Here is a 26,723-nt window from a genome sequence, read left to right on the forward strand (position 1 = left end):
CATTGTTAATTGTAAGGTCCGCGAGAATCGTATCGTCCGCAATATGCGTATTCTGTTGTGTTTCCAAGTTGTGTCGCTGTGACGGATATCTCCAGTTGTGTGTAGATAAATGTTTGTTTCTAAACCCATTATTATTATTATCATAACCATTGTTTTTCTGATATTTATCCTCGGCCAAATATTTGCAGAATTGTATGAAGGTCTTTTAACATTTGCTGAAATTCTTTCCGATTGGATGTTTTAATTACTTTGTCGTCAGTAAGCCTCCTAGATCGTGAATCTTAATGACATAAGAGTTTCACACCTAGCGTAATTTCTGGTGTGGCGTTTTTGTAGCCATAAACTGTTGTGGATATTAAAGTCACACACGGACTGTGATAGTAGACGTGAAATAAACTGACACACAGATGATTAAAACCAGTGCCAGAGTTTTCCACACCAGGGAGTGTGACATGGAGACGCTATCGCTGGTGATTACATAAAATCCACAGTGGGGCCAGAAAGAGTGAGAGAAGCTATAGACTGGGAACATTTAATGTGTGAGGTCAGATGATGGTGAGATCTGAGTGTCTGTGAGGAACAGGAGATGGTGTTTAGTTATATCAAGGTGACAATACATGGACATCATGTTACTTAAATAAGTGATCATTAGAAGTGAACTTGCTGTTTGCCGCAGTAGAGAAAACTAAAGTTACTATTCAAAGAAACATTATTTGTCTGTTACAATGAAGGCGGTGCTCTTGAGATGTAGTGGTGCTCAGGTCACGGGTATTTTAAGACATTTACCACAGACACACTCATGTTAGATATTTCTTTTGTTTATAATTCAGCACAAATGAAAATGCATAAAAATGACAGTACGTGAAGTTTGATTTGAAGCTTTCGTGACTGCAGGAATCATACTCTTTGGTTCTTTCGGTAAAGTCACCTAGGTAGAAAAGAAAAGAAATCACGACGTTTCGGGCGCAACACAAGCGTCCGTCATCAGGTGGGAAAGCTTGTGCTGCGCCCGAAACGTCGTGATGTATTTTATTTTATACCTACGTGACTTTACCGAAAGAACCAAAGAGTATAGTACATGAAGCGTTCAACGCCCACTGCTGCTGGTGCACTCAGCGTGCATTCGATTTTAACAGGATCTTAGGACAATAAAGCCATGCCTTCTTTTCTCACTTGGGTACTTCTATCATGAGAGGCTTCTGAACTTCACACGACATTAAACAAAATCTACAAACCATGAAAGCAGTGAAGGCTCCTTAGCTACAAATGGGTTGGAGACACGCGTATGCAGGCGAACTGAACTCGCGTTATGTATTTTGCAAGGGCTGCTGTGATAGGATAATGCTACAATACACCATGTGATATAAGCTCTACTATAGCCGTACGGTTCGTTTTGAAATACAGCTACATTATTGTGATTATTGTTGGTACATTTTAAAACTACTGTATGTAATTCCGTTATGAAATGTAGTTATGAAACAACAATATAATCATTTAAGTAAGAAAACATCTACTGATTGCTTTGGTGCTCTTGAATATGTTTCGTGGTTAAATTGACATGTGGTGGTTATATAACATTATTTTTGGACGGCATGTGTAGTATGAGCATTACAAGGTCGTAAAGTGATTTGTGTTTGGGGTACAGATGTTCAATTCAATTCAAAGTTAAATGAAACTGACATCGCGATAATAGTCATATTGCGAAATCTAAAATTGTATCAGAAAAAAAATATTTTGGCAACCTTAGTATTTTCCATAACTCTGTACGTCTGTGTCTGCGTGTGTCGGCCTTCGTAGGTGGTGGCTAACGGCACTTGCCCCAACAGTCTTTTAAAGGCTATACGGGGATCTTTGTATATGTGTACCCGTGTGTGTGTGTACTTTTGTGTTTGCTCGATTATCTGAACCGGTCCTGGGCCTCCCCTAGATCTACTCAGCCGCAAATGAGTACCTGGTGCAATGTGTAAACATTTGCCACCAGTGAGACAAAGGCGGCGGGGCGTGGTGCTGGCCACCCACCCCCTCGTGTGCCGTGCCGGCCTTCATAGGTGCTCGCCATTAGCACTTGCCCCAACAGTCCGTCCGTTTCGGCTATAATGGGGGACCTTTGTCTTTGTGCGCTCGTTGGGCCACCCACAGAGCCTTGGGAGCCGCCCGCAGGCGCAAGAAGGACAAGACCGGAGGGTCCGTGGCGGTGCGAGGAAGGGGTGGGGGGGGCTTGCCTTCGGAGCGGCCGCCCCCCACGGACGAGGAAGAACAAATGAGGGTCGCTCTGGCGATGTCGGCCTCCCTGATGGAACTCGAGGAGAGGGCCCCTCCTGGGAGCACGGGGCTGCTGCAACTCAAGCCTCTTCCCGACAAAGGTGAGGTGGAAACGGTCGATGTTTGGCAGTCAGAAGGGGCCCGGTAAATGAGATCTCGTAGCACTGTTGTTTGGAATCTGAAGCGGAATATTTATTTACATTGGAGGAATCCGATGAGCTACAAAGCTGTTTTTCACAGATCTCCAGCCGGGGGGCAGGTAAGAACGTAACAACAACAAATGTTACAAACAGCATGGTAGTGCAAAGCACAAAATACATAAAAAAAAAACACCGAAACACATACAAATAAAGCAAAACCATCCCCATTTTACTAGGAAAAGCCCACTGAGGTATTAACTTATTTTTCAGAAGCGACCTGGCCACAAATGATAGCTCAACAAAGGGGCCCTTCATTTGGACATTTATAGCACCAAAATCATCTAAATAAACTCAATGCATGTTTCTAAATATTTAAAAGGGAACACAACCATACACCTAACTTTTGTTTTTCTTGTCGACGCATGCCTCGGTTTTGTATCAATGGGCTGTCTAATATGAGTTTTATGGCAAAGATTAATGAGAAAATAGCCTTTAAAGTGATGGTCAAACACATAATGGTGGCGTGCAAGTGATGTCACCCTTGTGCAGATTGATTCGTCACCAATGCTGCCGCATCCCAGGAATGAATCTGACCAGATCCCTGACCGTTTCGTTTAATTTACACTTGTCCGATAACTTTAGACACCACACAGCATGGGTGTACATCTATGAGATAAGAGATGTTTCCTTTTTAGCGAATCCGGTCCGCTAACTTATTGCTGCCTCTGGGAAATAAGATGTTGATTCCACTAATCGTCGCACATCTGTGCGAGGACAAAACTAACCACATAGTTCGTATAGCTCGCCAAAACCAGTGCCCAGGCTTGGATAGTTTCTTTTGGCAAAGAAATAAGCGAGAATACCTTCCGAAAATCTCCCAATAAAGTGTAGGCAGAAACGTTGCAATGCGTACCAGTGCGATGAGACTAGCGCTTTCGTAAAAAAAAAAATAGAAGCAGACTGGCGGGCTCTGTATGTGCGTGAGTGTGCGCGCTTATGCGTGCCGGTTTGCGAGCGTGTTTTCCCTGCTTCGCTGTCCTTCTCTTGTACGGTGGCAACCAGAGGTCGCAACCGGGTACCCGATACCCGTACCCTACCCGATACCCGGCTACCCGTACCCTCCCGGGTACGGGTACGGGTACCCGTTTGCGACCCTGGTGCGGCCGGGTACGGGTACGGGTAGGCCGTGAGTCACTGGTGAGTAACCGTTTGTCACTCATTTCGGGTAGGGTACGGGTAGGGAACGGGTACCCATTTGCGACCCTGGTGCGGCCGGGTACGGATACGGGTAAGGAATCAAAACCCGTTTGCGACCTCTGGTGGCAACACGAAGAGACCTTCCTCACGGCACTCGGCTTGACGGGCTCGCCCGGCTTGTGTTTTCCTGCGAATACAACCAAACCCTCCTCGTAAACCAGCAACGCTCTCTCGTTTGTCGTCTCGGCTGCCCTTGGAACGTTCTCGACATCGGCGTGCCCTCGCCGCGCATGACGATGGCACCATTACGTTGAAATTACAAAAAAAATGTGCAAGTGTCATGCGTCAAACTTGTTTTTTGTTATCAACGGCAACTAAGCACTCGCGTGTTTAATTGCCGAACATGCACAATTACGTCTCGAAATGGGTTTGAGACGGAAAATTAGCCGTTCTGTAAATTGGCACGTGTCATTGAATAAGTGATCAGTCTAACACATGTCGTTATTATTTGGGGATTCTTATGCACTAACGCTGAATGTTTATTCAGTAAATTAGCGGGCACTTAAATGTGTTAAGTGTCCTCATTTTCTGTTTAAGAATCGGGAATTGGCCACGCTTAATATAAAACGCCAAATATGTAAAATATTGAATTTGTTATTAACATTGCTGAATAATTAGCTCTACAGCATTAACAACATTAGTGGTGGCAAAGGAATGAAGTTACAATTTGATGGTTGCGAGCTCAACTCCTTATCGTGCTCAACACGGGTGGGATTTCAACAGTGGTTGTGTTAAGGGATGTTACATTTCTGCCACTGGCTTAGGACTGCCAAAATAATCCGACAAAACACCAACTTTTATACCGTGGGGTATTTGGTTTCAAAGTCGAGCGAAAGTCTCATAATTTGGAAACCTGATTTAATCGCGGTGGCTTCAACCCAGATACCAACTCAGGTTCTTGGAAAGTCTCGGTCTACATCTTCTTGATTCTTTCGGTAAAGTCACGTAGAAGGGAAGTAATAAAATAATAAAAATAAAACATAATAAAACAATTCTCACGACGTTTCGGCCACAACGCAAGCAGCCGTCCTCAGGCGAAGAATGAGAACATTATCAAGCTAGGAGCTTATATAGGTGTAGCGAGGAGGAGCGCCTTAACAAAAGAATGTGCATATGAAGAGGAATTTAGCATACCAATGGGCAATGCGTAGGAGGTGGGCGGAGGGGTTTCAAAGTCTCATTATGCCCATGCATTATGCAGGATCAACAGCACCACGGGGGGGCGCAAGGAACAGCGTTAATAAAGGAAAGGAATGTTAATGATATGTAGCTGCATCTACCAAACAACCATGTAGAAAACCAAAGTAAAAAACTACATAAAAAACTAAAATATAAACTGATACTTACTATACTCTACAATAAGCTGAGTTACTAACAACAAATAATAAATTACAATTCTACGTCGTAAGAAGTATATAATATACTTCCATCTAAACTTTATTCTCTTAGCATATACAGTACTATATACTGCCATAGACAAACCCAACATTAAATAATATACTGTATTGCTGTAAACCACTATGTATTATTCAACTCACCCTAATGTGTATCGAAATGGTTTATTACGTCCTTCCAATGATTGCTAAGCCTGAATCCATCTTCTCGGTTAAAATTGTCTCTGTGTTTGTATATGTGGATCGCCTCATGAACGAATCTCTCATGATAGCCAGATGGCTTGCAGAGAACCTCCGTCTTGGAGAAGTCAATGTCATGTGAGCCCACTGAGTTGTAACAGTGGTCTGCCACGGCTGAGGTGTTTGTCCTACCGTGTTTTAGATCAGCTTTATGTTCACGAATGCGGTCTGAGACGTGTCGTTTGGTTTCCCCAATGTAACTGCTACCACAGAGGCAACTTAGTTTGTAGACGCCAGGGTACTGTATGTCTGGAATCACATCTTTTACAGACGGTACCAGATCACGGATTTTATGTACTGTGTTGAATCGGACCTGGATCTTGTGTTTAATCAGGATTTTGGAGATCTTTTTTGTGACCCCAGCAATGTAGGGTAAGGTGATGGTCTTGAAAGGCTCCTCAACAGGATCCTTCTTGATGGTTGGAGTGATGGCTTTGCGGATTGTGTAGTCGGAGTAACCATTAGCCTTAAGAGCTTGGCGTACGTGTTCCAACTACTGGAATGTCCTTCCCGAGCTGCCAATTCACCGCGTTTGAGTGCCGCGTTTGACTCGTGTATGTTGTACACACAACACACCCGAAGACCCGAGTTCGATTCCTGCTCACGGCCAACACCGGTGACGAGTATTTGAACCGGTCCTCGGCCTCCCCTATGTGAACATCGCCACTGGGGAGACAAAGGCGGCCGGGGGTGGTGCTGGCCACCCACCCCCTCGTGTGCCGTAGTGCTGGCCTTCATAGGCGCTACTCGCTAACAGCACTTGCCCCAACAGCCTGCGTAGGCTACACGGGGGGGTCTTTATCTGTGCGATCGACGTGCTTGGCAGCCGCACCCAAGAAGGCCCGCCGGAAGAAGAACGCCGGCGCCGCGTCGGCCCTGCTGCAGGCCGATCCCGCTGCCACCGTGCGCCGACTGGCAGAAAAGATGGCCGTGCTGCTGGTGCCGGACACGGAGCTGGAGCAAGAAGTGGCGTCACGTTGCACACCGCCACTGCCACCCAGCCGCCTGCTGCCCTCGCATGCGTCGTCATCGGTGCCAGCGGCGCCGCCGCCGTGGTGTGGTTCCGCGGGGACGGCGCTGCTGTGGAAGCGCAGCGCGCTACTCCCCGCCGACTTGCAGGGAGAGGCGCCGTTTCTCTGCCCGGCCCTGGTGCCGCCACTGTCGCCGGGCGGACCGGTACCAACCGGGGCAGCCCAGGTGTGGTTTTTACTCCATTGGGATGCGTGTGTGCGGGTTTGTCTTTTTTTGTGTGTGTGTGTACGTGCGTGCATTTGTATGTGCGTGCATTTGTGTGTGCGTCAGAGGTCGCAAACGGGTTTTGATTCCTTACCCGTACCCGGCCGCACCAGGGTCGCAAACGGGTACCCGTACCCATACCTGATACCCGTCCGGGTACGGGTAGCCGGGTATCGGGTAGGGTATGGGTATCGGGTACCCGATTGCGACCTCTGGGATGAAGCCATGTTGCAGGCACGGGTGGGTTGATTCTAGGAACTTGAATTGTGAGAAGAGACAAGACGTTGGGAAATGAGTGACAAACGGTGACTCACCAGTGACTCACGGCCTTCTCACTCATTGGTTGGGGTGAGTAACGTGCGGCTACCCGTACCCGGCCGCACCAGGGTCGCAAACGGGTACCCTTACCCGTACCCGTCCGGGTACGGGTAGCCGGGTATCGGGTAGGGTACGGGTATCGGGTACCCGATTGCGACCTCTGGTGTGCGTGTTTTGTGTGTGTGTCTGGGTTGGTGTTGGCCACCCCATGTGTGGTGTATCGGGCTTCATAGGTGCTCGCTAACAGCATTTTCCCCAACAGTCTGTTAAAGGTGGTACGTTGGACCTTGGTCATTGTCTTTGTATCTGGGTCTGTTCCGTAACCTCCCATCAGCGAGCCCTCGGCACTTCATGTGGCCTGTAGGTGCAATTAGCTTAGCACAAGTGCCGTGGTGATATCATTGCCACTTGGCGATCGGCGGCTATTGTGTGGGTTTGTACCTTGCGAGCGGGTGTGTGTTTGCGGGTGCGTGCATTTTTGCATGTGTTTAGGCGTGTACTTTATAATCCAGATGATATGGTATCATGCAATGGGAAAATTGATTCTCATCAAGGAATTGGTGAATATTTACAACCCCACTGTTTATGTGCGATTCGTGGTGTGGCGGTCAGCGTGTGCACACCTACTCGAGAAGACTAGGTTCAGTTCCTGTCCATGATACACGTGAATACTTGTGTTGCCTCCGAAACGTCGTGAATTGTATTATTTTATTATTTTATTAATTTTAATTAAATTTTTTACCTACGTGAATTTACCGAAAAAACTAAGAGTGTAAATACTGGAGGCAGTTGGTGTTCGTAGAATATTATACCTGGCGCCGTGTTTCCACATCAGCACCTATCACACAGTGTGTGGCGCTGCCCTTAATAATCCATGGCTAACAACTTTTACTGCAAAAGCCAGTGTAGGATAAACGGTAGACCTTTGCTTTCGCATGTATCCTTGCACAGCTCCGTTCGTGCATGTACGTGTGAATTCATTTCAGAAACGGCTATCTTTCTCCGACACCATCACTGATGCGCCAGCGAACCCGGTCGGAGACCGAGTCTCCCTGCGGCAAACACCGCAGGATTCCTCACTAAGAAACTCCCAGCCGGGATTGGCCGAAGGGAGTGTGGGTGGCTGCGCTGGCGACGTTAGTCGTGGAGGAGGTGGCTGTGGCATTGGTGGCACCGGTGGGGGCGACGGCTCGTCGGCCTCCGAATCGGGCCGCTCGGGAGAGTGGCAGCAGGAGGTGTCGGGCAGCCAAACGCTGTTGGCGCTGGTGGAGTTGGCCAGGGAGGGGCTGCCCCTCACTCAGTTCATGCAGGACTTGGGCGAGCCGCAACTGCCTTCGTGTACAGGTCAGTGTGTGTGTAAGGGAAGTATACAGCGTCCTTTACGGCATCGGAATGGCGAGGCAACATGAGGGATCTTTGTCTTTGTTGGCGATTAATACTAATAATGATGCTGATGATTATGATGGTGATGGTGGTGATGATATCATTTGCTGATTGTGTCACAGGAGCCATAGAGGAGATGAGTGGTTTCCTGCCCGAGACGGAGCCCTGCGTCTCACCGTGTCTGTCAGAGCTCCACGGTGCAGGCCCAGCCCAGCACAGTTCCGCAGAACCCAGCCTGTCGGTCCGTACACACACGGAGCCTCGTGCACGTAACTATCACTTACGGGGGCTGATCAAAACGTCCATTTCTGCGCCATCCCACGGACTTTGCAAGCGCTCCTCATTAACCATGCTTTGACCAGAATCTATGCATGTAAACCTGAATCTGCTGATGAGACACCGATTGTTGAAACCGGTCCAGAGGTTGCTGGTGTCGAATGGATGCATTGAATAATCGGTTAATATTCTTAAGCTCGCAATCCAAGTGTCGGATTGCTTCCGTTCGAATTGTTGTTTTTATTTTGCTTATGTTGGATCGCGTGACCGCAAATCGTGAGAATTTAATTGCGATGGTATTTCACAGTTTCGATGGGACACAACACAAACCGCCTTCGTATTACAACTGAGTGGTGGTGCTCTCTCCCCAGATGGTGCTAAATGTCTTTGTTTCCCAGTCCTTTGGCCTCTTGGGTCATCGTGGCACGACGTCGCTGCAACTCTTAATTGAGATAATAACAAAAATAATTTTCTACATTTGGTTTTCCCACCATTTCAGTCGTGCAGGGTTGTCATGGAGGCCGCTGTGTGTTTCACAGATGGATATCAGAATCAGAATCTTTATTTCGATTGCAGGAGGAATCCAATGAGCCTATGTAGCTCTTAAATTTCGATTTAAAGCTTTCGTGACTGCAGGGATTCATCTTCTTGGTTCTTTCGGTAAAGTCACGTAGAAGGGAAATAATAAAATAATAAAAATAAAACATAATAAAATAATATAATAATGTTATGAAATAAAATAAAAATTATGTTTTATTTGTATTATTTTATTATTTGCCTTCTACGTGACTTTACCGAAAGAACCAAGAAGATATGTAGCTCTTTTTCACAGATGTCCAGTATAGGCGGGGTGAGCAAGTTTTCCACCAGGGAGACTGTACACTCTGTGTAATCTCGATTGAGTAATTTGTGCATACATTTTCAAAGTTAGCTCATTTGGACCACGATCCGGGCACTCAATTTTTATACTCGCTTGGAACGACGGCACGGGGGACCTTTTAACGTCCGCTGCAAAGGAGAAGAGTGCGTACTTGTATGGCTAATACAAGTCGCAGGGATAACCAGGGTAGCCCGCCAGATTCTAACCGTGCACCTCCACCGCAAAGCGGTGAGCGCGCTGCCGATGGGCCGTGTCACCGCCCAAACGTAGCTTCCATCCCGACTCCAGTGCTTGATGTCTGACACGCGGCCATTTGGTGGTTTTCCACCTTCCAATGGGAGTAAGGAGCAGAATTGCCCTCGACCGATTTTTGCGTAAATTATATAATCCCAAAAAGTCAAAATGTACAACGTTATTAATTGATGTAGGTCAGGTTATTTACATCATCATGCCACTCTGTATTTTCCCGATAAAATAATATTGATATATATTTAGTAAAAGTGTAAAAAAAATTGTTCATGATTGAAATTACATTGAGTGGTGACATTTCCCTAAAAATGTAATACTCCACTTTAAATTGTCAGTCTTTCAGTTAATTATACTGAAATATTAACTTAATTACGTAATATATATTTAATAAATGTGAATTAGTGTAATGTAGAGTTTTGGGAACGTTTGACCAGATACATTTTTTTTGTTTTGACCTGGTAGAAGAAAACCATGGTCCTAGAGAAAACCGCAGAACTCTAATTACACACACAAGCAAGTCATCAACCTACTTGCTTTACTACCTCCTGTGGGCCCCCACTTACGGTCCAAACGGCCAAGAGAGTGCCGGTCGGGTCACACCGTGGCGTCAGTTAATACGGCTTTTCCCCGAGGGGTCAATACGAAACAATATGTGCCGTCTGCTAATTTATTTATGCATTCTGTGAGCCTTGGCGTGTCGCCCAAGAGCCCGGGCGTGGGAGCTTGTACGTTGAAGTGACCGGCAGTGGCTCTCTGTTCCCTCCTGTGGACTTCAAGTGTCCTCAGACGGATGACAGCAAAATACAACACCTGGTGCCCATCCTGATGGGCCCCCCCGGGGTGCGATGCAACACGGAGCGGACGCCGCTGCGCATGATGCCACGTCGAGCCGCGAACCCCGCGAGTTGAACGCTTTTCCTTTTTTCCCTGTTCGGACAAGTTTTAGTTAAAAAAACATAAACGCAAACCGATATTTGGGAAAGGACTCGAACCATCTCCAACAAATCGACCACCGGTAGCTCTCACTGGCTCCCTCTGACTCACTGGCTCCCACTGTCATTGGCTCACACTGTCACTGGCTCACACTGTCACTGGCTCCCATTGGCTCCCAATTGGCTGGCTCCCGCAAGCAAAGAGATATTAGTAAAGATCATTATCATGCCCCCCCCCCCCATCGACCCAAAAAGCTAAGAGATTACGAGAAGAAGGAAATTGAGTACCTTCTGGTGGAGACGGCACTACTTTGTGGGAAAACGAAAGCGTTTATCTGCCATAGGAATTGTGACTCGAGTAGAGATCGATATCCATGGAAGAGTGATGTGCGTTTGTGTGTGTGTGTGTGTTGTCTGTGCGGGTCGGGGCGGCAGGCCGCCAGGCTGGTGGCTGATCTGTCGGAGATGGTGAACAACCCCCACATGAGCGACGTGCAGCTGCAGGTGGACACCGGGGAGCTGGCGTACGCACACATGTTCATGCTCTACGCTCGTTGCCCTGCGCTGATGCAGCAGGTGCGTGCGCGTGCGTGCGTGTTCAGCTCATGTGGAATGGGTGTGTGTGCCTGTGTGTGTGTGCTCATGTGGGGGGCAGTAGCTATGAACTCGGCGACTCGAGTTCGATTCCCGCTCGCAGCAAACACCAGTGACGATTCTCTAAACCGGTCCTGGGCCTCCCCTAGGTCGACTCAGCCTCAAATGAGTACCTGGTGCAATGTGTAAACATCGCCGCTAGGGAGACAAAGGCGGCCGGGCGTGGTGTTGGCCACCCACCCCCTCGTGTGCCGTGCCGGCCTTTCTAGGTGCTCGCTAACAGCACTTGCCCCTACACTCTGTTAAGGTTATACAGGGGATCTTTATCTTTGTGTGCTCATGTGGGGGGCAGTAGCTATGAACCCGGCGACTCGAGTTCAATTCCTGCTCACGGCCAACACCAGTGACGATAATTTGAACCGGTCCTGGACCTCCCCTAGGTCGACTCAGCCTCAAATGAGTACCTAGTGCGGTGTGTAAACATCGCAACTGGGGAGACAAAGGAGGTCGGGCGTGGTGCTGGCCACCCACCCCCTCGTGTACTGTTCCGGCCTCCATCGGTGCTCGCTAACAACACTTGGCCAAATAGTATGCTAAAGTATATATGGGCGGCGGTGGTGGGGAGGGATATTTGACTTTGTTAACGTGTGTGCAATACGCAAGTGATTTTCACGCGATCGCTTGGATCATCTGTCGGCATGCCGGCACACAGCCGGTGGGTCACGAGACTCTTTTTTGTTGGGGGGGGGGGCGGGGGGGGGGCGGTGTGCAGGTGTTCACCGAGGGCTTCGACGCCGTTTGTGAGCGCGGCGAGGCCCAGGGCCGGCGTGTGATCGTGCACGACGCCTCGCTGGACGCCGTGCTCGCCCTGCTGCACTTCGTGTACACGGGGAGCCTGCACGTGGCGCCCAGCGCGCTGTCGGAGACGCGGGCGCTCGCCGACAGGTATTCTCCCGTGGGAACGACACGCCGAGGGAGCCCGTCGGTTCGCGTCGGCTTGCATTGCCTCCCATGAGATCGCGATGGCTCCCCGTTGGATTCTGCTGGCTCCCATTGGTTCCCGGCAGCTCACATTGGTTGCTGTTGCCTCTTGCTGGCTCTCATTGGCTCTCATCGGCTCCCATCAGCTCCCCATTAGTTTCGTCTGGATCTTACTGGCTCCTGGTGGCTCATGCTGACTCCTACCAGCTCCCAATGGCTCCCATCAGCTCCCCATTGGTTTCGTCTGGATCTTACTGGCTCCTGTTGGCTCATGCTGACTCCTACCAGCTCCCATTGGTTCCCACCTGCTGGACCAATTGGCTGCCGCAAGCTCCCTTTGGCCCCCGCTTTTGATCCCGCTGTTAAATTATACTTACGCGTAATTAACCGCTAATACATTTAATCAACACATAATAGCAATGTATTTTAAGACGTGTGTTTTTGTTTTTAAACAACAATGTATTTTTTATGGTAGCCTTTATGGCTTAACCCGGATCCCAGAGAGGTGTTCCTGTGTAGTAGTAAATAATAATAATAATCACGCCACTTGCCCCCACACAGTGCATGAAGCTGAATGCGGGGCTCGTTGCGTTGCGCGTGCCGAGCTGCAGGTTCGAGCTGAGCGACCTGCTTAGCGCGTGCGCGTCGCCGCCCGTCAGCGGTGGAGGCGCGTCGCCGCCCGTCAGCGGTGGAGGCGGTGTGTCGCCGCGGCCGTCGTACTCGGGGGCGGCGCGGGAGGGCGACGCGGCCATACGGGAGCTGCTGCGCTCGCTCTGGGAGCACGAGGAAGAGGAGGAGGAGGAGGACGGCGGAAGGGACGGAGAGGCCGTCAAGGCGCGCAGGCACGACGACGACGACGGCGGCGGCGGCGACAACGACGATGGTATCGGCGACAGCGACCTGGACGAGGTGTACGAGTTCGTGGCCACGCAGCGGCGTGCATGCGGCGGCCGCCGCCGCGGCTCGGCCGACGCGGCGAGCGAACGGCTCGGCTCCAACAGCGACAGCGCGAGCGGTCTCGACGGCGAGGAGGAGGAGTCGGCGGCGGCCGTGGCGTCCGTCAAGTATAGAGTGTCGGACGCGAGTGCCGCTCGGTCGCCCCGCGCCAACGACACCTTCGCCGGGGGCAGCTCAAGCGAGGCGGGGACGGTGGCCGGGGCGGCGGTCGCGTCGGCCTCGTCGGGCCCCGACGACTCGTACGAGCGGATGTTCACCGAAGAAGATGCGAGCGGCGAGTACGTGGAGCCGTCGCCGGTGACGCCGTTCGCTCGCAGGCCTCTGCCGCGGGTGGCCGATGTTTGCGAGCGCGCCGCCTCTACGCGGCCTCGCCCCGGGACGCTCGGCAAGGGTTGCGACGACCCCTCGTCGCGCTCCCCCTACCGGTTCGGCCCCGCGGCGTCAAGTCCGTTCAGAATGAAAAATCGCTCGCCGGGTCGACGGCGGCCGACGATCGGCGTCGACCCCCATCTGCAATATTCACTCTGCGAGGCTGAGCGCTCTCACTTTGATCGCTCGCCCGTCCCTCGTCATCCGTCGCCCGCCTCGGTACCGCCTTCGCCGCAACGTCCATCGCCCGTGAGGCAGTCGCCCGGAGTAGCTGTTCCACACCCGGTAACGCCTCCGTGCTTGACAGCGCTTTCACCAGGTTTGCCCGCTCTACTCGCGGCGCCGTCCGCAAACGACACCGTGCCGACGAGCTCGCCCCACGCAACATCCAACCACCCGTCCCCCGGCCGCGCCGGCCGGTCCATTGCCAGGGCTCTGCGCAAGCAGCGGCGCCATCTCGCGAGCGAGTTTGATGCTCTGCTGTGCGCCGGCGGCGAGGACGGGCCGGTTCGTACTCGAGCGGACGAGGGCGGCGCCGTGACCCCGGAGCCGTCGTCAAAATCTCACGCAACATCCTCCATCGACGCTTCCGTGTCGGAGACGTCGGTGAACTTGCAGCTGTCCACCGACAGCGAGATTGGCAGCGGCGAGGTCTCCTGGCTGATCCCCGGTACGCCCGGAGCGGCTTCCAGGTCCTGCGGCGTTCAGACGTTGCAGTCGTGCCTCCTCCCCGGCGCTCGCGGGGCGTCCTCCCCCGGCCCCGACCACGGCCACGGCCACGCGCTCATCGACCTGACGCTTTCCCCGCACGAGGGCAGCAGCTACGCCTCGTTGTTCAGCGGGGGGAGCTCGGCGAGAGACTCGGGGGGCGCCGCTCCCTGTCCGAGCCTAGATGCCGACGATGCGCCCGAGTCGGCCGTCATCGTGTTGGACGACTCTCTTGAGAGGAGCCCCACGGGCGAATTCCTTCTGCCCACGTTGACCGCGCCGGCCCGAGACGACCGCGTCATCAGACTCGCCGAGATCGGGCGGGGCTCTCCGGAACGTTGCTCGCTCGGGGACGACCCGCGTCCGGACTCGCGCGACCTCGGCACGGGACGTGCGCGCGTGTCCACGTCTGCGGCGGGCGACTCGTGCGGAGAACTGTCGGGTCGTTTTCCCGCCACGCCCGACGAGCTGCCGCAGCGGACGCCCCAGCGTGACGGCGTGCCGATGACCTCCGGTTCGGCAGCCTCCCCTTGGCAGTCGGGGTGCTTTGTCCGCATGGAGCTGAGCCTCAGAGAGCGGCTGCTGAGCAGGCTCGCGGCTCCAAGCTTTCACACCCAGGTGAGCGAAAGTTGAACCTCTTTGGTTGTCAGGTGACACCGACCCACTGAATTGAAGTTGAATTGGCCGAATGAATCGAGGGGGTTAATGTCTGGACATGGCTGTGAGAATTGTTCATCGACGGCGATGATAACGCTTGTACACCTGACCCAGTTCTAAACATAATTAGATTGTTTTGATGCTGACGTAAATAGGCACTGCACCAATTAGCCCCAGCGTAACGGCGTGCCGTTGTGAAAGAAGTTCAACATACACATATTAAACTGGAGCTGGGCTATCCAATCATTTAAGTCAGGGGTGGGGAACCTTTTTTCTGCCAAGGGCCATTTGTTATATGTATAACATCATTCGCGGGCCATACAAAATTATCAGCTTAAAAATTAGCCCGTTATATTTGGTCAAACATTTAATTAACTCGCCCCTAATGCGATGGCTGTAACTGCTTCTCTTTGGCGAGGCGTGTGATGTTAGCCGGTATTGATGACGTTGCTGCTACTCGCAACTGCTTTTCCAGGTTTGCTCCCAGATTTATTGAATTTCGAGTCCCGCCTGCGGTTGCCTTGGCAGGGCCACACCAAATGATTTCGCGGGCCTCGTACGGCCCGCGGGCCGGACGTTCCCCACCCCTGATTTAAGTAATTAATTGATTACTCTTCCGCTTATCAGCTAATTGAATGACACGACGGAAATAGGAGAAAAAGCCTCTCCTCTGTAAGCTGCGTGCGCCACTGGAGACGCTGGAAGGGTCGGTGGGGCGGGGAGGGGGGGCGGTGACGTCGTCGCGACCCCTTCCTCGTGATCCTAGCGTAGCTCTTTTGAATGAAACGTCGACGACGGACGGCGCGGTGCCGCTGCAGGAGGACGACGAGGATCGTCTCGTGTGGACGCAGTGCGCCGCCGCCGCTGATGGCACCGCCGCCGTCGCCGGAGAGGAACCCGCCGCGTCGCCGCCCGCCCCGGACGTCGCCTTCGACAGCTGGAACCCCGGGGAGGAGCAGCTGTGTGGCCTGGGCCTCGGCTCGCCCGACTCGCTCGCTGGGGCCACCACCCCAGGTGCGCAGGGCGTTCGATGAGTCGCGCGTGCGATTTGTGAGCCGCTTGTGCATTTGTTTGTAAATGCGGGGAGCGGTGGTGCAGCGGTTAGCGCGCTGCGCTACGAACCCAAATTTGAGAACCTTGAATAAACCCATGCAGAACAGGGAAAACATGCACGACGCCTCACAGAACGCCGCACAAGTCCGGAATCAAACCCGGATACATTTTGCTTCGAGGCGCTCGGAAATGGAATTTAGGCCCTGAGCCACTTAGCCGTCTCCTACAAGTAAAAGCTATTTGTTTGAATCGAGGGCCACCTGTCATTGCATATTGTTCACCACTCAACCCCCGTCCCCAGGCCGGCCTGGAGTGGATGCATGCCCGCATTCAGCAGCTGCTATGCTTATTTGTGTCCTCCTCTCTTTGATAGGGCACAATGCAACAGAGCCCTCTTTGCGATAATACATTTACGTCGATTTCGCAAAATGAGCACTGTCCTTCTGCTGGCAGGTGCAACTGTGTTTTTTTTTTGCTTTTGAGGTGGCCGTGGTGATTTAGAGGGATACTTTTCATGTTTTCAGCCCACGCCTCCTCTTGTGTGTTCTTGTTTTGAGCCAGGGGTCACTTCTCATGATTAGACATATTGTGCTCACGAGTTTGAGAGTCTTTCTGCTCAGACCTTGGTCACTGATGATTTTTGTATCTTTTTTCCCCCGAATTATCTTGCAGTTGTGCTCTGTTGTCATACTATCAGATGAAGAAATGTATTTTTGGAGCAGTGCATCATCCCTTGTTAGAGAACTGAATCTGGAAGCTCATATCAAAGGTCTTGCTGTTAGATCCATTCAGTTTCCCTTTATCCACCGTGATGGATGCCTGCGCTTTATCATGCACCTGGCTATCGAGTTGTCACATGACAGTCAAACCGAAATGTTTGATTAGTAGAGCTGAAATTTGCTTCATTAAAGTCAAAACCCAACTTCAAAATTATGGTTTTGTTCAGGCATTGCGGATGACTGGACCGAGACCGTCCACTCGCTGCACTTGAGAACACACATTTATCTGCGGCCAGCTGCACAAGATCAAAACCCAGGATCTCGGTGGTCATGGCCCAATACTCTGCTGTGTGTCTGGACAGTTCAGGGGTCACTAATGAATTTGGTGTCACAAAAAAAAGGCAATGACTTTGTGTTCCATTTTCGCTTTGTTCGCCCAGATGTGGATTGATGCACATCAATCGGATAAAAAACACTACTTTGGCTCTTAGAAATATCATTATCAGGATTAAATAAAATCCAGACTTAATACGATGGGATTCTTTTCATGCAGTCATTAGGTTACCGTGGCTGACATCATGATATCGGTACATCCGTCACTCAGCATGACCAGGAATCTAGCTTAAGTTTCTGTGTTTATAAGGCAATACTACTGCACCCACCAATAGGTGCAAGGGAGTTGTCTCAGTCTTGGAATGTTTAGCGAAGGCGAACCTTTCTGTTTTACATCTTCCCCAGATAATTAAACATCAACGTCACCGGTATGCAAACTGCACGAGTATATCCTGGATTGAAAAGTTTCCTCTCGGGCTAATGACAGGCACATTTGCCCATACACGCACACACAGACAGCACAGTCAACTTTTGTCTTGATTGTCAGTGGCCCTTCTGTAACGAGAACCTTTTGGGAACGGTGTGCCCGTAAAAACCCACAGTCCACGAGGCGAGAGGCGCTGGCAGGCAGCTCCAAGCGGGGTCGGCCACCCCAATGCCCTGCTACTCCGACATGGAGACGCCCCACCTGAAAAAGGAGCTGAACAGGTGAGACACGCGGGGCCCTTTTCGCCGCTCTGCGTAATGTTCTGGATCGGTGATGATAATGATATCGTGTGGCCAATCTTTTCCTTTCATGAGGCTGCCGATGTCAATGCAGAGCAACAGCTACAATTTCACATTCAGGTGGACAAGCCAGATGAGCGCGTCATGAGCAGCGGAATGTATCGCTGTGACGTCTCATTCGTATTTGTGGATCGGGCATTGCGTCGTTACACGTCGCACGGTCTGTTCTGGATGACCGCAGTTGCCCACTGGAGAGTTTTCAATTTTCCATTTGCGCATCGGGTACCCGCATCTGCCATGGTTTGTGCAGATGCGATTTACGGTGGACCGTGAGCTTCGTGGAAGGTCAGACCCAGGCATCTTCTGGGTTGGGTCTTTTCACATTGGGGTTTGTTTGTGAGTGTGGCCAATGAAGAGCAAATATTTAGAAATTCAGTTCCCGGCGATTTAGCCATTCAATTGCATTGTCCGAGAGTTGGCGAATTTCTGTATATGTCAGCGCTTTCAAATCTTTCTGGACCTGTGGGCCACTGTCAACCCTCAAGGAAAAAAATGTGCAGACCACCACTCGGCAATAAAATGTGAATGACTCATTAAGCGCTGTCAATTGTTTTAGAAAATATCGTAGCATCTGAAACCGTTCCACGGAACCACTTCTCACAGCCTTGCGGAGCACCGTTGGTCTGCGGACCGTAGGTTGGGAACCACTGCCCTTGATCAAAGAATGTATAAGGACAGCTCTGTGTGTCCGCATATTAGTCATTGATCCATCGGTCAATGAACAATTTAATCCGCCAGTATTTGTTTACGCAAGCAAACTGTGGACCCTCTTAGATCGTCTGCTGTCTCGTCAGAGCCATTGGTCCGCAAAGTGGTTTCGCTTTGATGTGCTCCACAACTTTGCACGATGAGTGTGCATACGGTAATGTTCTCGAGCCATTTCCTAAATGCCAATCAGAGTGTGCATCAGGCTCACCGGTTGGGATTTTAAGCCAGAATGATTGATCGCGAGCACATGGTGCATGGCGGTTAGCACATCTGCATGATAACCGCGTGAGTGTATTGCATTACCTAAATGAGTTTAAAGTCCTCTGTAGCATTGAGAGGTTTTAGTAGGAACACCCATGAATCTAAACTCTCAATGGCAAACCAATTGTTCACGTTTGTTTTGTTTTAACGAGGTGAGAAGTCATGACTTGGGTAACTAAAATGACAAAATAAATATAATAAAAAAGTACGACGAGAAGAATCGAGAAAGCAGAGCTAAAACAACCAAATAGAAATGAGAGAAAAAGCAACCCGCATTGCTGGATGAAATACAAAACACTTGCACGAAACGAAATCACGTTTGTATCGAGTACATTCCCCATGATGAAAGCGAGGTTGGAAAAAAATACTTACAAATAAGCCATTCGTAGGCCAATTGAATTACAGAAAAATAAAAAAAAGGATTCGGGCCGATTGATGCACGAATTTGTCAACAAACTACTCTGCAGTGAGCGCAAGACGGAGAGACAGCAGGGCATGCAAACCTGCCAAGCCCTTATCAGTGCCGCCTACCTTATTACAGACCAATTCAGACCTTATTGGTCACCCCGTGCCCTTATAAATCTCAACGTTCATCCTACAAAGTCCCATCACAAGGGAGAAACACAAACAAATCGAATTTTTTTTTTGCCTGTATTGAAACGGCTTTACACCGTATGGACCTAAAAACTCAATTTCTTTTTACACCAGGGGTGGGGAACGTCCGGCCCGCGGGCCGTGTAAGGCCCGCGAAAACATTTAGTGTGGCCCTGCCAAGGCAACCGCAGGCGGGACTCGAAATTCAATAAATCTAGGAGCAAATCTGCAAAGCAGTTGCGAGTAGCAGCAACATCATCAATACCGGCTAACATCACACGCCTCGCCAAAGAGAAGCAGTCCCAGCCATCGCATTAGGGGTGACTTAATTAAATGTTTGACCAAATATAACGGGCTAATTTTTAAGTTGATAATTTTGTATGGCCCGCGAATGATGTTGTAAATATCCAAATGGCTCTTGGCAGGAAAAAGGTTCCCCACCCCTAAACCGTATGGGTTGACAGGTATGGGCATGGCTCAAAGGACACTTAGTGCAGATAGTGGCCACCCACATATAACTGGGGAGCGGAGTGCGTCGGCTGGGGCCGAATGGAGGAAATGTATTCGTTGTCATCAATTGGTTTGATATGATGTAGACTCTTGGTTCTTTCGGTAAAGTCACGTAGAAGGGAAATAATAAAATAATAAATCATAATAATATGTTTTATTTTTATTATTTTATTATTTCCCTTCTACGTGACTTTACCGAAAGAACCAAGAAGATGAATCCCTGCAGTCACGAAAGCTTTAAATCGAAATGATGTAGACTGTCAGCAGCTTTTAACAGCATTTCTTAACGAAACGGCCCTTTTCAGTCATTTTTCTGAAATACAAGAGCAATATTCTTCTCAACGATTTTGAACAAAATGTCATGGGAGAGGTCGCGAGAGGCACGAACGCGACCGATAACGCCCCGGGGAACAATCCTCTCCAAAACGAGTGTTGGGTAATTACTGCGTGTGTGTGATGTATGAGGTGTTAGCGAGCACCTTCTATGCAGCACTTGCCCCAAAACTATGTTAAGGCTACATAGGGACGTGGTGGGGGGGGTGTCTTTGTTTTTGTATGAGGTGTGCTGCTGTTTGCATTGCCCCTCAGACAAGCGGTCTGCAAGACTTTCGTGTTGTATAATGAAGACGATTACATTGTCGGGCAATGCGAGTTCACTCGGGGATGCGTAGATCGCCCTGAGAGGATTGATCTCATCGCGTAGTCGAGATTTGCTGTGGAAGGACCGCGAAAACATGAAGGCAAACGCTCAAGAGTGTGTCGCCCGACCATTAGCGTTGTCGCGGAGCGATATAAAGAGCATGAGATATCTACCAAGGGCACGTTGATGTCCTCTTCATTTGTTTTGTTATTCGAGAGAAGGTTGTCTTGTTTTATCGTCAAAATCCACATCCTGAAATGTGCACTCTAGCCGAGAATAAGTAAAAGAAAATAGTTTTTAACGGAGGCTTTCTTTACCAATTTTGTGATTCACAAATGAAGCTTCTTTTCGTTCAGATCGTGGAGATGTGTAAATTCACAACCATAAAAATATGCGGTTGTAAAGAAATTATACTTCTATACTCTTTGGTTCTTTCGGTGATGTCTCGTAGGTATAAAATAAAATAAATCACGACGTTTCGGGCGCAACACAAGCGTCCATCATCAGGTGGGAAAGCATGGTCCGCTGCCGAGGCAGACTGTTTAAAAAGGTTTGAAATGGGAGTAGCTCAAGGGTTATGAATCCTATTTTTACCACCACTAAATATATTCATCTTTTTGGTTCTTTCGGTAAAGTCACGTAGAAGGGAAATAATAAAATAAAAAATTAAAACATCTTTTATTATTTTTATTTTTATTATTTTATTACTTCCCTTCTACGTTACTTTACCGAAAGAACCAAGAAGATGAATCCCTGCAGTCACGAAAGCTTTAAATCGAAATTTAAATATATTCACCTTATTATTAAACTCTTTTGACCAGCAATCAGCTCTTAATGATTAAAGTGGTTAATCCGCATGGCTGTGCTGATGATGTCATGTCGCCTACTTAACACCTGATCGACGATGCTGTATGCAATCTCCAGCAAAACGTCGTGCAAATTTGTCGAAAATATTGCTTGCTTTTTCAACAATCTTCCATCTGGTTCGCCGACAAGCTGACTTATTGCATTGGCCGCCGGGTGTTGCCAGATAGACGTTACTACCTCCATGAGAAACTTTATTGTGAATCGGAAAAAATCAACGTGACGATTCAACCACCACACCGCAGGTCACAACGCTTCTATTTCCACTTCTTCCCCCCTCGCACCGCTCCACTTGGGAATTCCCTCCCACCGTCTCTTTCCCCCCTTCCCCCCCCCCGCCACCCCCCAAGCTCTTACAATAATAACGCGCTCTCATCTCGTACACTATCAACAATGCTTTTTGTTGCTGGCCGCTTGCCGCCGTCATTGTGCTTTTGGTCCTGTGCTCGGCTAGCACGATGTTTTTGTATTCTTAGGTTTTTTCGGTAAAGTCACGTAGGTAAGAAATTAAAATTAATAAAAGTAAAATAAAAAATAAAATAAAAATCACGACGTTTCGGAAGCTTCCGTCTTCAGGTGGAACCGTCACAGCACGATAGGTTTGAAATGGGAGTAGCTCAAGGGTTATATCAGCTATCGGTTCCACCTGAAGACGGAAGCTTGTGTTGCCTCCGAAACGTTGTGATTTTTATTTTATTTTTATTTTACTTTTATTAATTTTAATTTCTTACCTACGTGACTTTACCGAAAAAACCTAGAATATGAATCCTTGCAGTCACGAAAGCTTCAAATCTAGAAACGATGTTTTTGTTTTTAAGAATTAGACTTTTTTTGTTATTGAATCAAACGCGTTTTTCGTTTCATCAGGTTTGGTGTACGCGCGCTGCCCAAGCGCAAGATGGTGCTAAAGCTCAAGGAAATCTACCAGTACACACACCCGGGCCAGGACCCCAACCTAGACCCTGGGGATCGGCGTGCCGGCGCGACGGCGGCGGCGGCGGCACAGAAGAGGCCGCGGGGGAAAGGTCGCCCGCCGCGCTCGGGGCAGCCCGCGCCCACGCTCCCTCGCCCGCCGGTGGGGGGCAGCACCAGCGAAGAGACGGCCGCGTCGTCCGACGCGGAGCGGCAGCTCCAGAACCAGTCGCAGGAGAGCACGAGGTCGTCACGCGTGTCCTCATCGCACACGGGCGAGGACTCGGACAGGTGAGGTCACATTCGCACAGGCCGAGGGAGGGGGGGGTGCGCTGGGAAACGTTTCACACGGTTGTACCGGTCGCCTCGTGGCCAGAGTAGCCGCCGCTGAACTCGTCTGCTTAAGTTCGACAGTTCTGTTCGCACCACCACGATGGAGTTGTTGCGACAGGGCAGTTCTCGTAGTGCCGCATCTGCTGTAGAAAGCGGATGTTAAAGACCCGTTGAGTTGTGGTGTCACAGTTCATTGAATTGTCAAAAACCACATTGTCACATTGCGAGCAATGACCTGTCAGCTAGTAACAACACTTTGGTTTTGCTCATTTGATAAAAAAAAATCAGAAAGAAAACTAATAAACAACAAAAACGTTCTCGTGAAATTGACCACAGCTCTGGCAGGGAGGAATTCGCAGACCCCACGTTTCTCCTGGAGGAGGGCGTTAGCGGTGACGACGAGGAAGACGGCGGCGTGACGGCCTCCCAGCATGCCCTGCGCGCCGAGGAGAGGGAGGCGGCCGTTCTGGCGTTCATCCGTTCGCGTCCCGAACTGCACCGCACCATGCTCCTCTACCGGCCCTTCGAGCTCTCCGAGCTGCAAGGCCAGATGCGCCAGGCTGGCCTGCGCGTGCCGGCCGCGGCGCTGCTCGACATCCTCGACGCGCTCTGCGTGACGTTCACCATGGCCGGCGCACGCCGCTCCAAGCAGTCGGGCCGGGCTAAGAGGGGCGGCAGAGGCGGCGGTGCCGGCCGTGGCAGCCCCGGGAAGCGCGGCAAAAGGAAGGCCAGCGTCACGTCCCCCCGAAAGGCGAAAAGAAAAAAGAAGGATGCGCCGATTTAACCTCGGCCTTCCACATGGGTCCGTGGGTGAGAAGCTCCCCCAGCATGTGGAGCGGAACGTCGCACACCCTGCCGAACAGCGAGCAGCACAACCCAAAAACACATCGGAGAGCTGTACGGCGCAATCGCGATGACCTACGCAGGAGTAACGTTGAGGCTGTCGGTATATTTAAAAGCCCAGCCGTTTGCCACTCGGTTTTTAAAAAACCTGCTGCGATATCATGGTGGATAATGCCTGGACTCCAGGGTCTTTCGAGGCAACAGTTGATGAATCATGTCGGTCTGAGAAACTCCCAAACCTTCTGACATTTCAGGTGGGCAGCAGATGGCAGTACAGCAAGCGTGTTGTGAACACATCCCTGCAGATTTTAAGAGCTGTCCTTTCGTATGTGCGGGTGTTCTCCGGGCACACTCTGGTTTCCCGCTTACAAAACAACTCAACGGTGGAATTGGCCACTTGTTTGTAATCAAACGGAGTTTTCAGATTCAGTGGGCCATTCTATAAATAAATGACATTGTCATTGTTTTTTTTTTTCTCCAAATGGACCGCAGTGTATATTACCGGTCACCGTGCGGCCGTGTGAGAGTGAGACCGACCGCTCGTGAGAAAACACCAAATTGGAGAACACCTCCAGCTGAGCATTGTGCCGGCACTTGAAAAATGATTTAAAAGTAAATTGACGGCCTCGTCTGGAGTGAGCCGTGGCCCTCTGAAAGACTCATTATTTGAATGAAAACGTCTTAAAATAAAAACGCAATTCAGGACCATCCTGAAACAGAGTGCTATGACTCAACGTGGCAATCCTTTGATAAATAAGCAATTATTATTAGATGAATCCTCAATTGTAATTTTGGGGATTTTTTTTTTCTCTTAATGTATTCTCGCTTGTGCTATCGGTGTGACGTAATGAGCCGTAGAATCCATTTAGAACTCTCACAAGGCAGTGCATGCATGTTCTTTAAGACGTCTACGTTATCCTTTGCGCAGTAGGAACCCCATTTACCCCACACTGTTAAGTGATTTGTACAATATTTAGTACTTCTCAGAGCTGGAAGTTATCCAAATTAAGTTATAAATATAATAAAAATGATAGTGTTTTTTTTTATGCCGTCATTGGCGACTGAGCTGAGACCCCCACCACCTTGCTACCCCTGAGAACCCAGTTTGAATCACAGGTCACTGAAACAGATTGGTACCCGGGATCTCAGCAGGGCCAGCTCAGTGCTCTGACCTCTGTGTCCTGCGGTCACTTGCGCTGTTATCTTGACTTGCTATAAATTCGTGAATACTTTATATATATAAACAAATGAAGCCATCGTTATTTTGAACCTGAGCCCCAGCACAGTGTCCGAGAGACAAATGAATAGCTTACAAAGTGTGCCATTGACGATTGAAAGGCAGCTGAGTATATGATTGCTGCTGGGTGGCAATTGAGTCTCAGCAGTTAACACCAAACTCGTTGACTTTGGGGCAGAGGTCGCAACCGGGTACCCGATACCCGTACCCTACCCGGCTACCCGTACTCGGCCGGGTACGGGTACGGGTACCCGTTTGCGACCCTGGTGCGGCCGGGTACGGGTACGGGCAAAGAATCAAAACCCGTTTGCGACCGCTGCTTTGGGGGGGAGGGGGTGGGATGGTGCTAATTTTAGGCCGAGTGGACCTGAGGGCGGCCATCATTGCTGAAGAAACTGATATGGAGCCCAAGTCAAGACTGACGGTTCAGAAAGCACACAAAATATATTTAAACGTTGCGTCTTCGTATTTTTATTGGACAACATTCAAAAGTCGTCGCTCAAGTGACCTCTCTGTGTTTTGTTTTTAATATTAACAACATATGGAGGACGATCTCAGACATAGATTTGCCTCTCTTCCCCCTCTCTCCACATCTCCTCTTTAATCTGTGGATAAATAGCATCAAATGCCGTGAACCTTTTTCTTCATGAATCGTGTTGAGATTTTGACAGATGCGCCCCGCACAGGATGTGAAAGCTGGCCTTGATAAAAAAAAATAAAGATGAAATATAAATGTCGCACGGGGAGGAAAGAAAAAACAGACCCAACTAAACTTGTCGATGCTGCTGATAAAATGTGTGAATGTGTTGTTGCGCTGGGGAGATCAATCTTGAAGTGAGTGTGATAGCATTAACCAATTTTTTTTTTATATATTCCATCATCAGCGCTGCCATGTAATCGGGTGTTTGTAAAGATGCATGGAGTCAATCAATCGTCAATTTCAAACCAATTTTCTTCGTGTTTAAATGCCGTATGTTGATTGCTGACAAACGTGTACGGTAGCAAAATAAGAGAGCAACCATCACGTTAATGCATTTTAATGCCATCGTGTAACTATGTGACATACTTGAAATATACAGAGATCAAAATTAACCTTTTTGAAAGGACTTTGAAACGTTGGTTATTTTTCACACACCTCTTTCGTCGGCGAATAGCTTGCCGATACGCACGTACTTTTTAAATCCTTTATATTAAGTTCACTTGCTTGCTTGCTTGCGCGCTTACGACCGTGCAAATCTTTCGGTCGTTTTTTAACCCACTTCCCATGATCCAATCGAGCTGACATTTTGCACACAGACTCGTGCGTGACAATTTATTTTCGTGAAATTTTTTTTCAAAAATGTAACACTTTTTAGGATTTTTTTTTTTTATATTTAATTACCAATTGCTTAATGGTGGCAGGCAATCATCTGACCCATAGGTGGCAGCCATCTCAAGCCAGAGTACGAGAGGACTCTAGCCGCCCGTTTCAAAGACCAATGTCCTTATATACGACTTTCCTTATATTTAATTTAAAATACCAGTGTGATAAAAATGAAACTCTTACTCAAGAAAAACAGAAATGAATAATAAAATAAAACCGATGCCACGCATATAAAGGATTTATAGTGAAAAACTTTGTTTTTACGGGTTAATTTTTTACTGACTGACCGTTCCATTTTCACGTCCGTCAATCAATGAAGGAGGCGTCAAGTGGGAGACGTCCAAGAAGTTTGCCGTTTTGTTTCTGTACCGACGCCGCCTCTTAACTCCGACCGCCTTTTATTTTGTGTACATGGCACACAGCTTTGTCCAAAGTCTGGATCCGGTTGTCACACGTGGGATGAAGCACCAAGTTCCTAACTCACTGTGAGTCAGAGGTCACAAACGGGTTTTGATTCCTTACCCGTACCCGGCCAGGTACGCATACCCGTTCCCTACCCGTACCCGTACCCTACCCGAAATGAGTGACAAACGGTTACTCACCAGTGGCTCACGGCCTACCCCTACCCGTACCCGGCCGCACCAGGGTCGCAAACTGGTACCCGTACCCGTACCTGGCCGGGTACGGGTAGCCAAGTATCGGGTAGGGTACGGGTATCGGGTACCCGGTTGCGA

General features: G+C 49.5%; 1 protein-coding gene across 2 annotated transcripts in view; it reads left to right on the top strand.

Moving 5' to 3' along the window:
- The window catches only part of SLX4 (SLX4 structure-specific endonuclease subunit), a 32,628-nt gene extending 6,788 nt beyond the window's left edge, over positions 1 to 25,840 (top strand). For both annotated transcript variants that reach the window (XM_078867104.1, XM_078867105.1), the window contains exons 7-17: positions 2,140 to 2,363; positions 6,120 to 6,490; positions 7,834 to 8,191; positions 8,353 to 8,471; positions 11,003 to 11,143; positions 11,934 to 12,106; positions 12,754 to 14,794; positions 15,652 to 15,847; positions 17,541 to 17,646; positions 22,169 to 22,504; positions 22,883 to 25,840. In XM_078867104.1, coding sequence (XP_078723230.1) covers positions 2,140 to 2,363; positions 6,120 to 6,490; positions 7,834 to 8,191; positions 8,353 to 8,471; positions 11,003 to 11,143; positions 11,934 to 12,106; positions 12,754 to 14,794; positions 15,652 to 15,847; positions 17,541 to 17,646; positions 22,169 to 22,504; positions 22,883 to 23,330 — 4,513 coding nt within the window. In that variant the 3' untranslated portion in view covers positions 23,331 to 25,840. The remainder of the gene's footprint in view (positions 1 to 2,139; positions 2,364 to 6,119; positions 6,491 to 7,833; positions 8,192 to 8,352; positions 8,472 to 11,002; positions 11,144 to 11,933; positions 12,107 to 12,753; positions 14,795 to 15,651; positions 15,848 to 17,540; positions 17,647 to 22,168; positions 22,505 to 22,882) is intronic.
- The last annotated feature ends 883 nt before the right edge of the window (positions 25,841 to 26,723 follow it).

Source organism: Lampetra fluviatilis, chromosome 23 (assembly GCF_964198595.1).
Source record: "Lampetra fluviatilis chromosome 23, kcLamFluv1.1, whole genome shotgun sequence".
NCBI classification, from domain to species: domain Eukaryota; kingdom Metazoa; phylum Chordata; class Hyperoartia; order Petromyzontiformes; family Petromyzontidae; genus Lampetra; species Lampetra fluviatilis.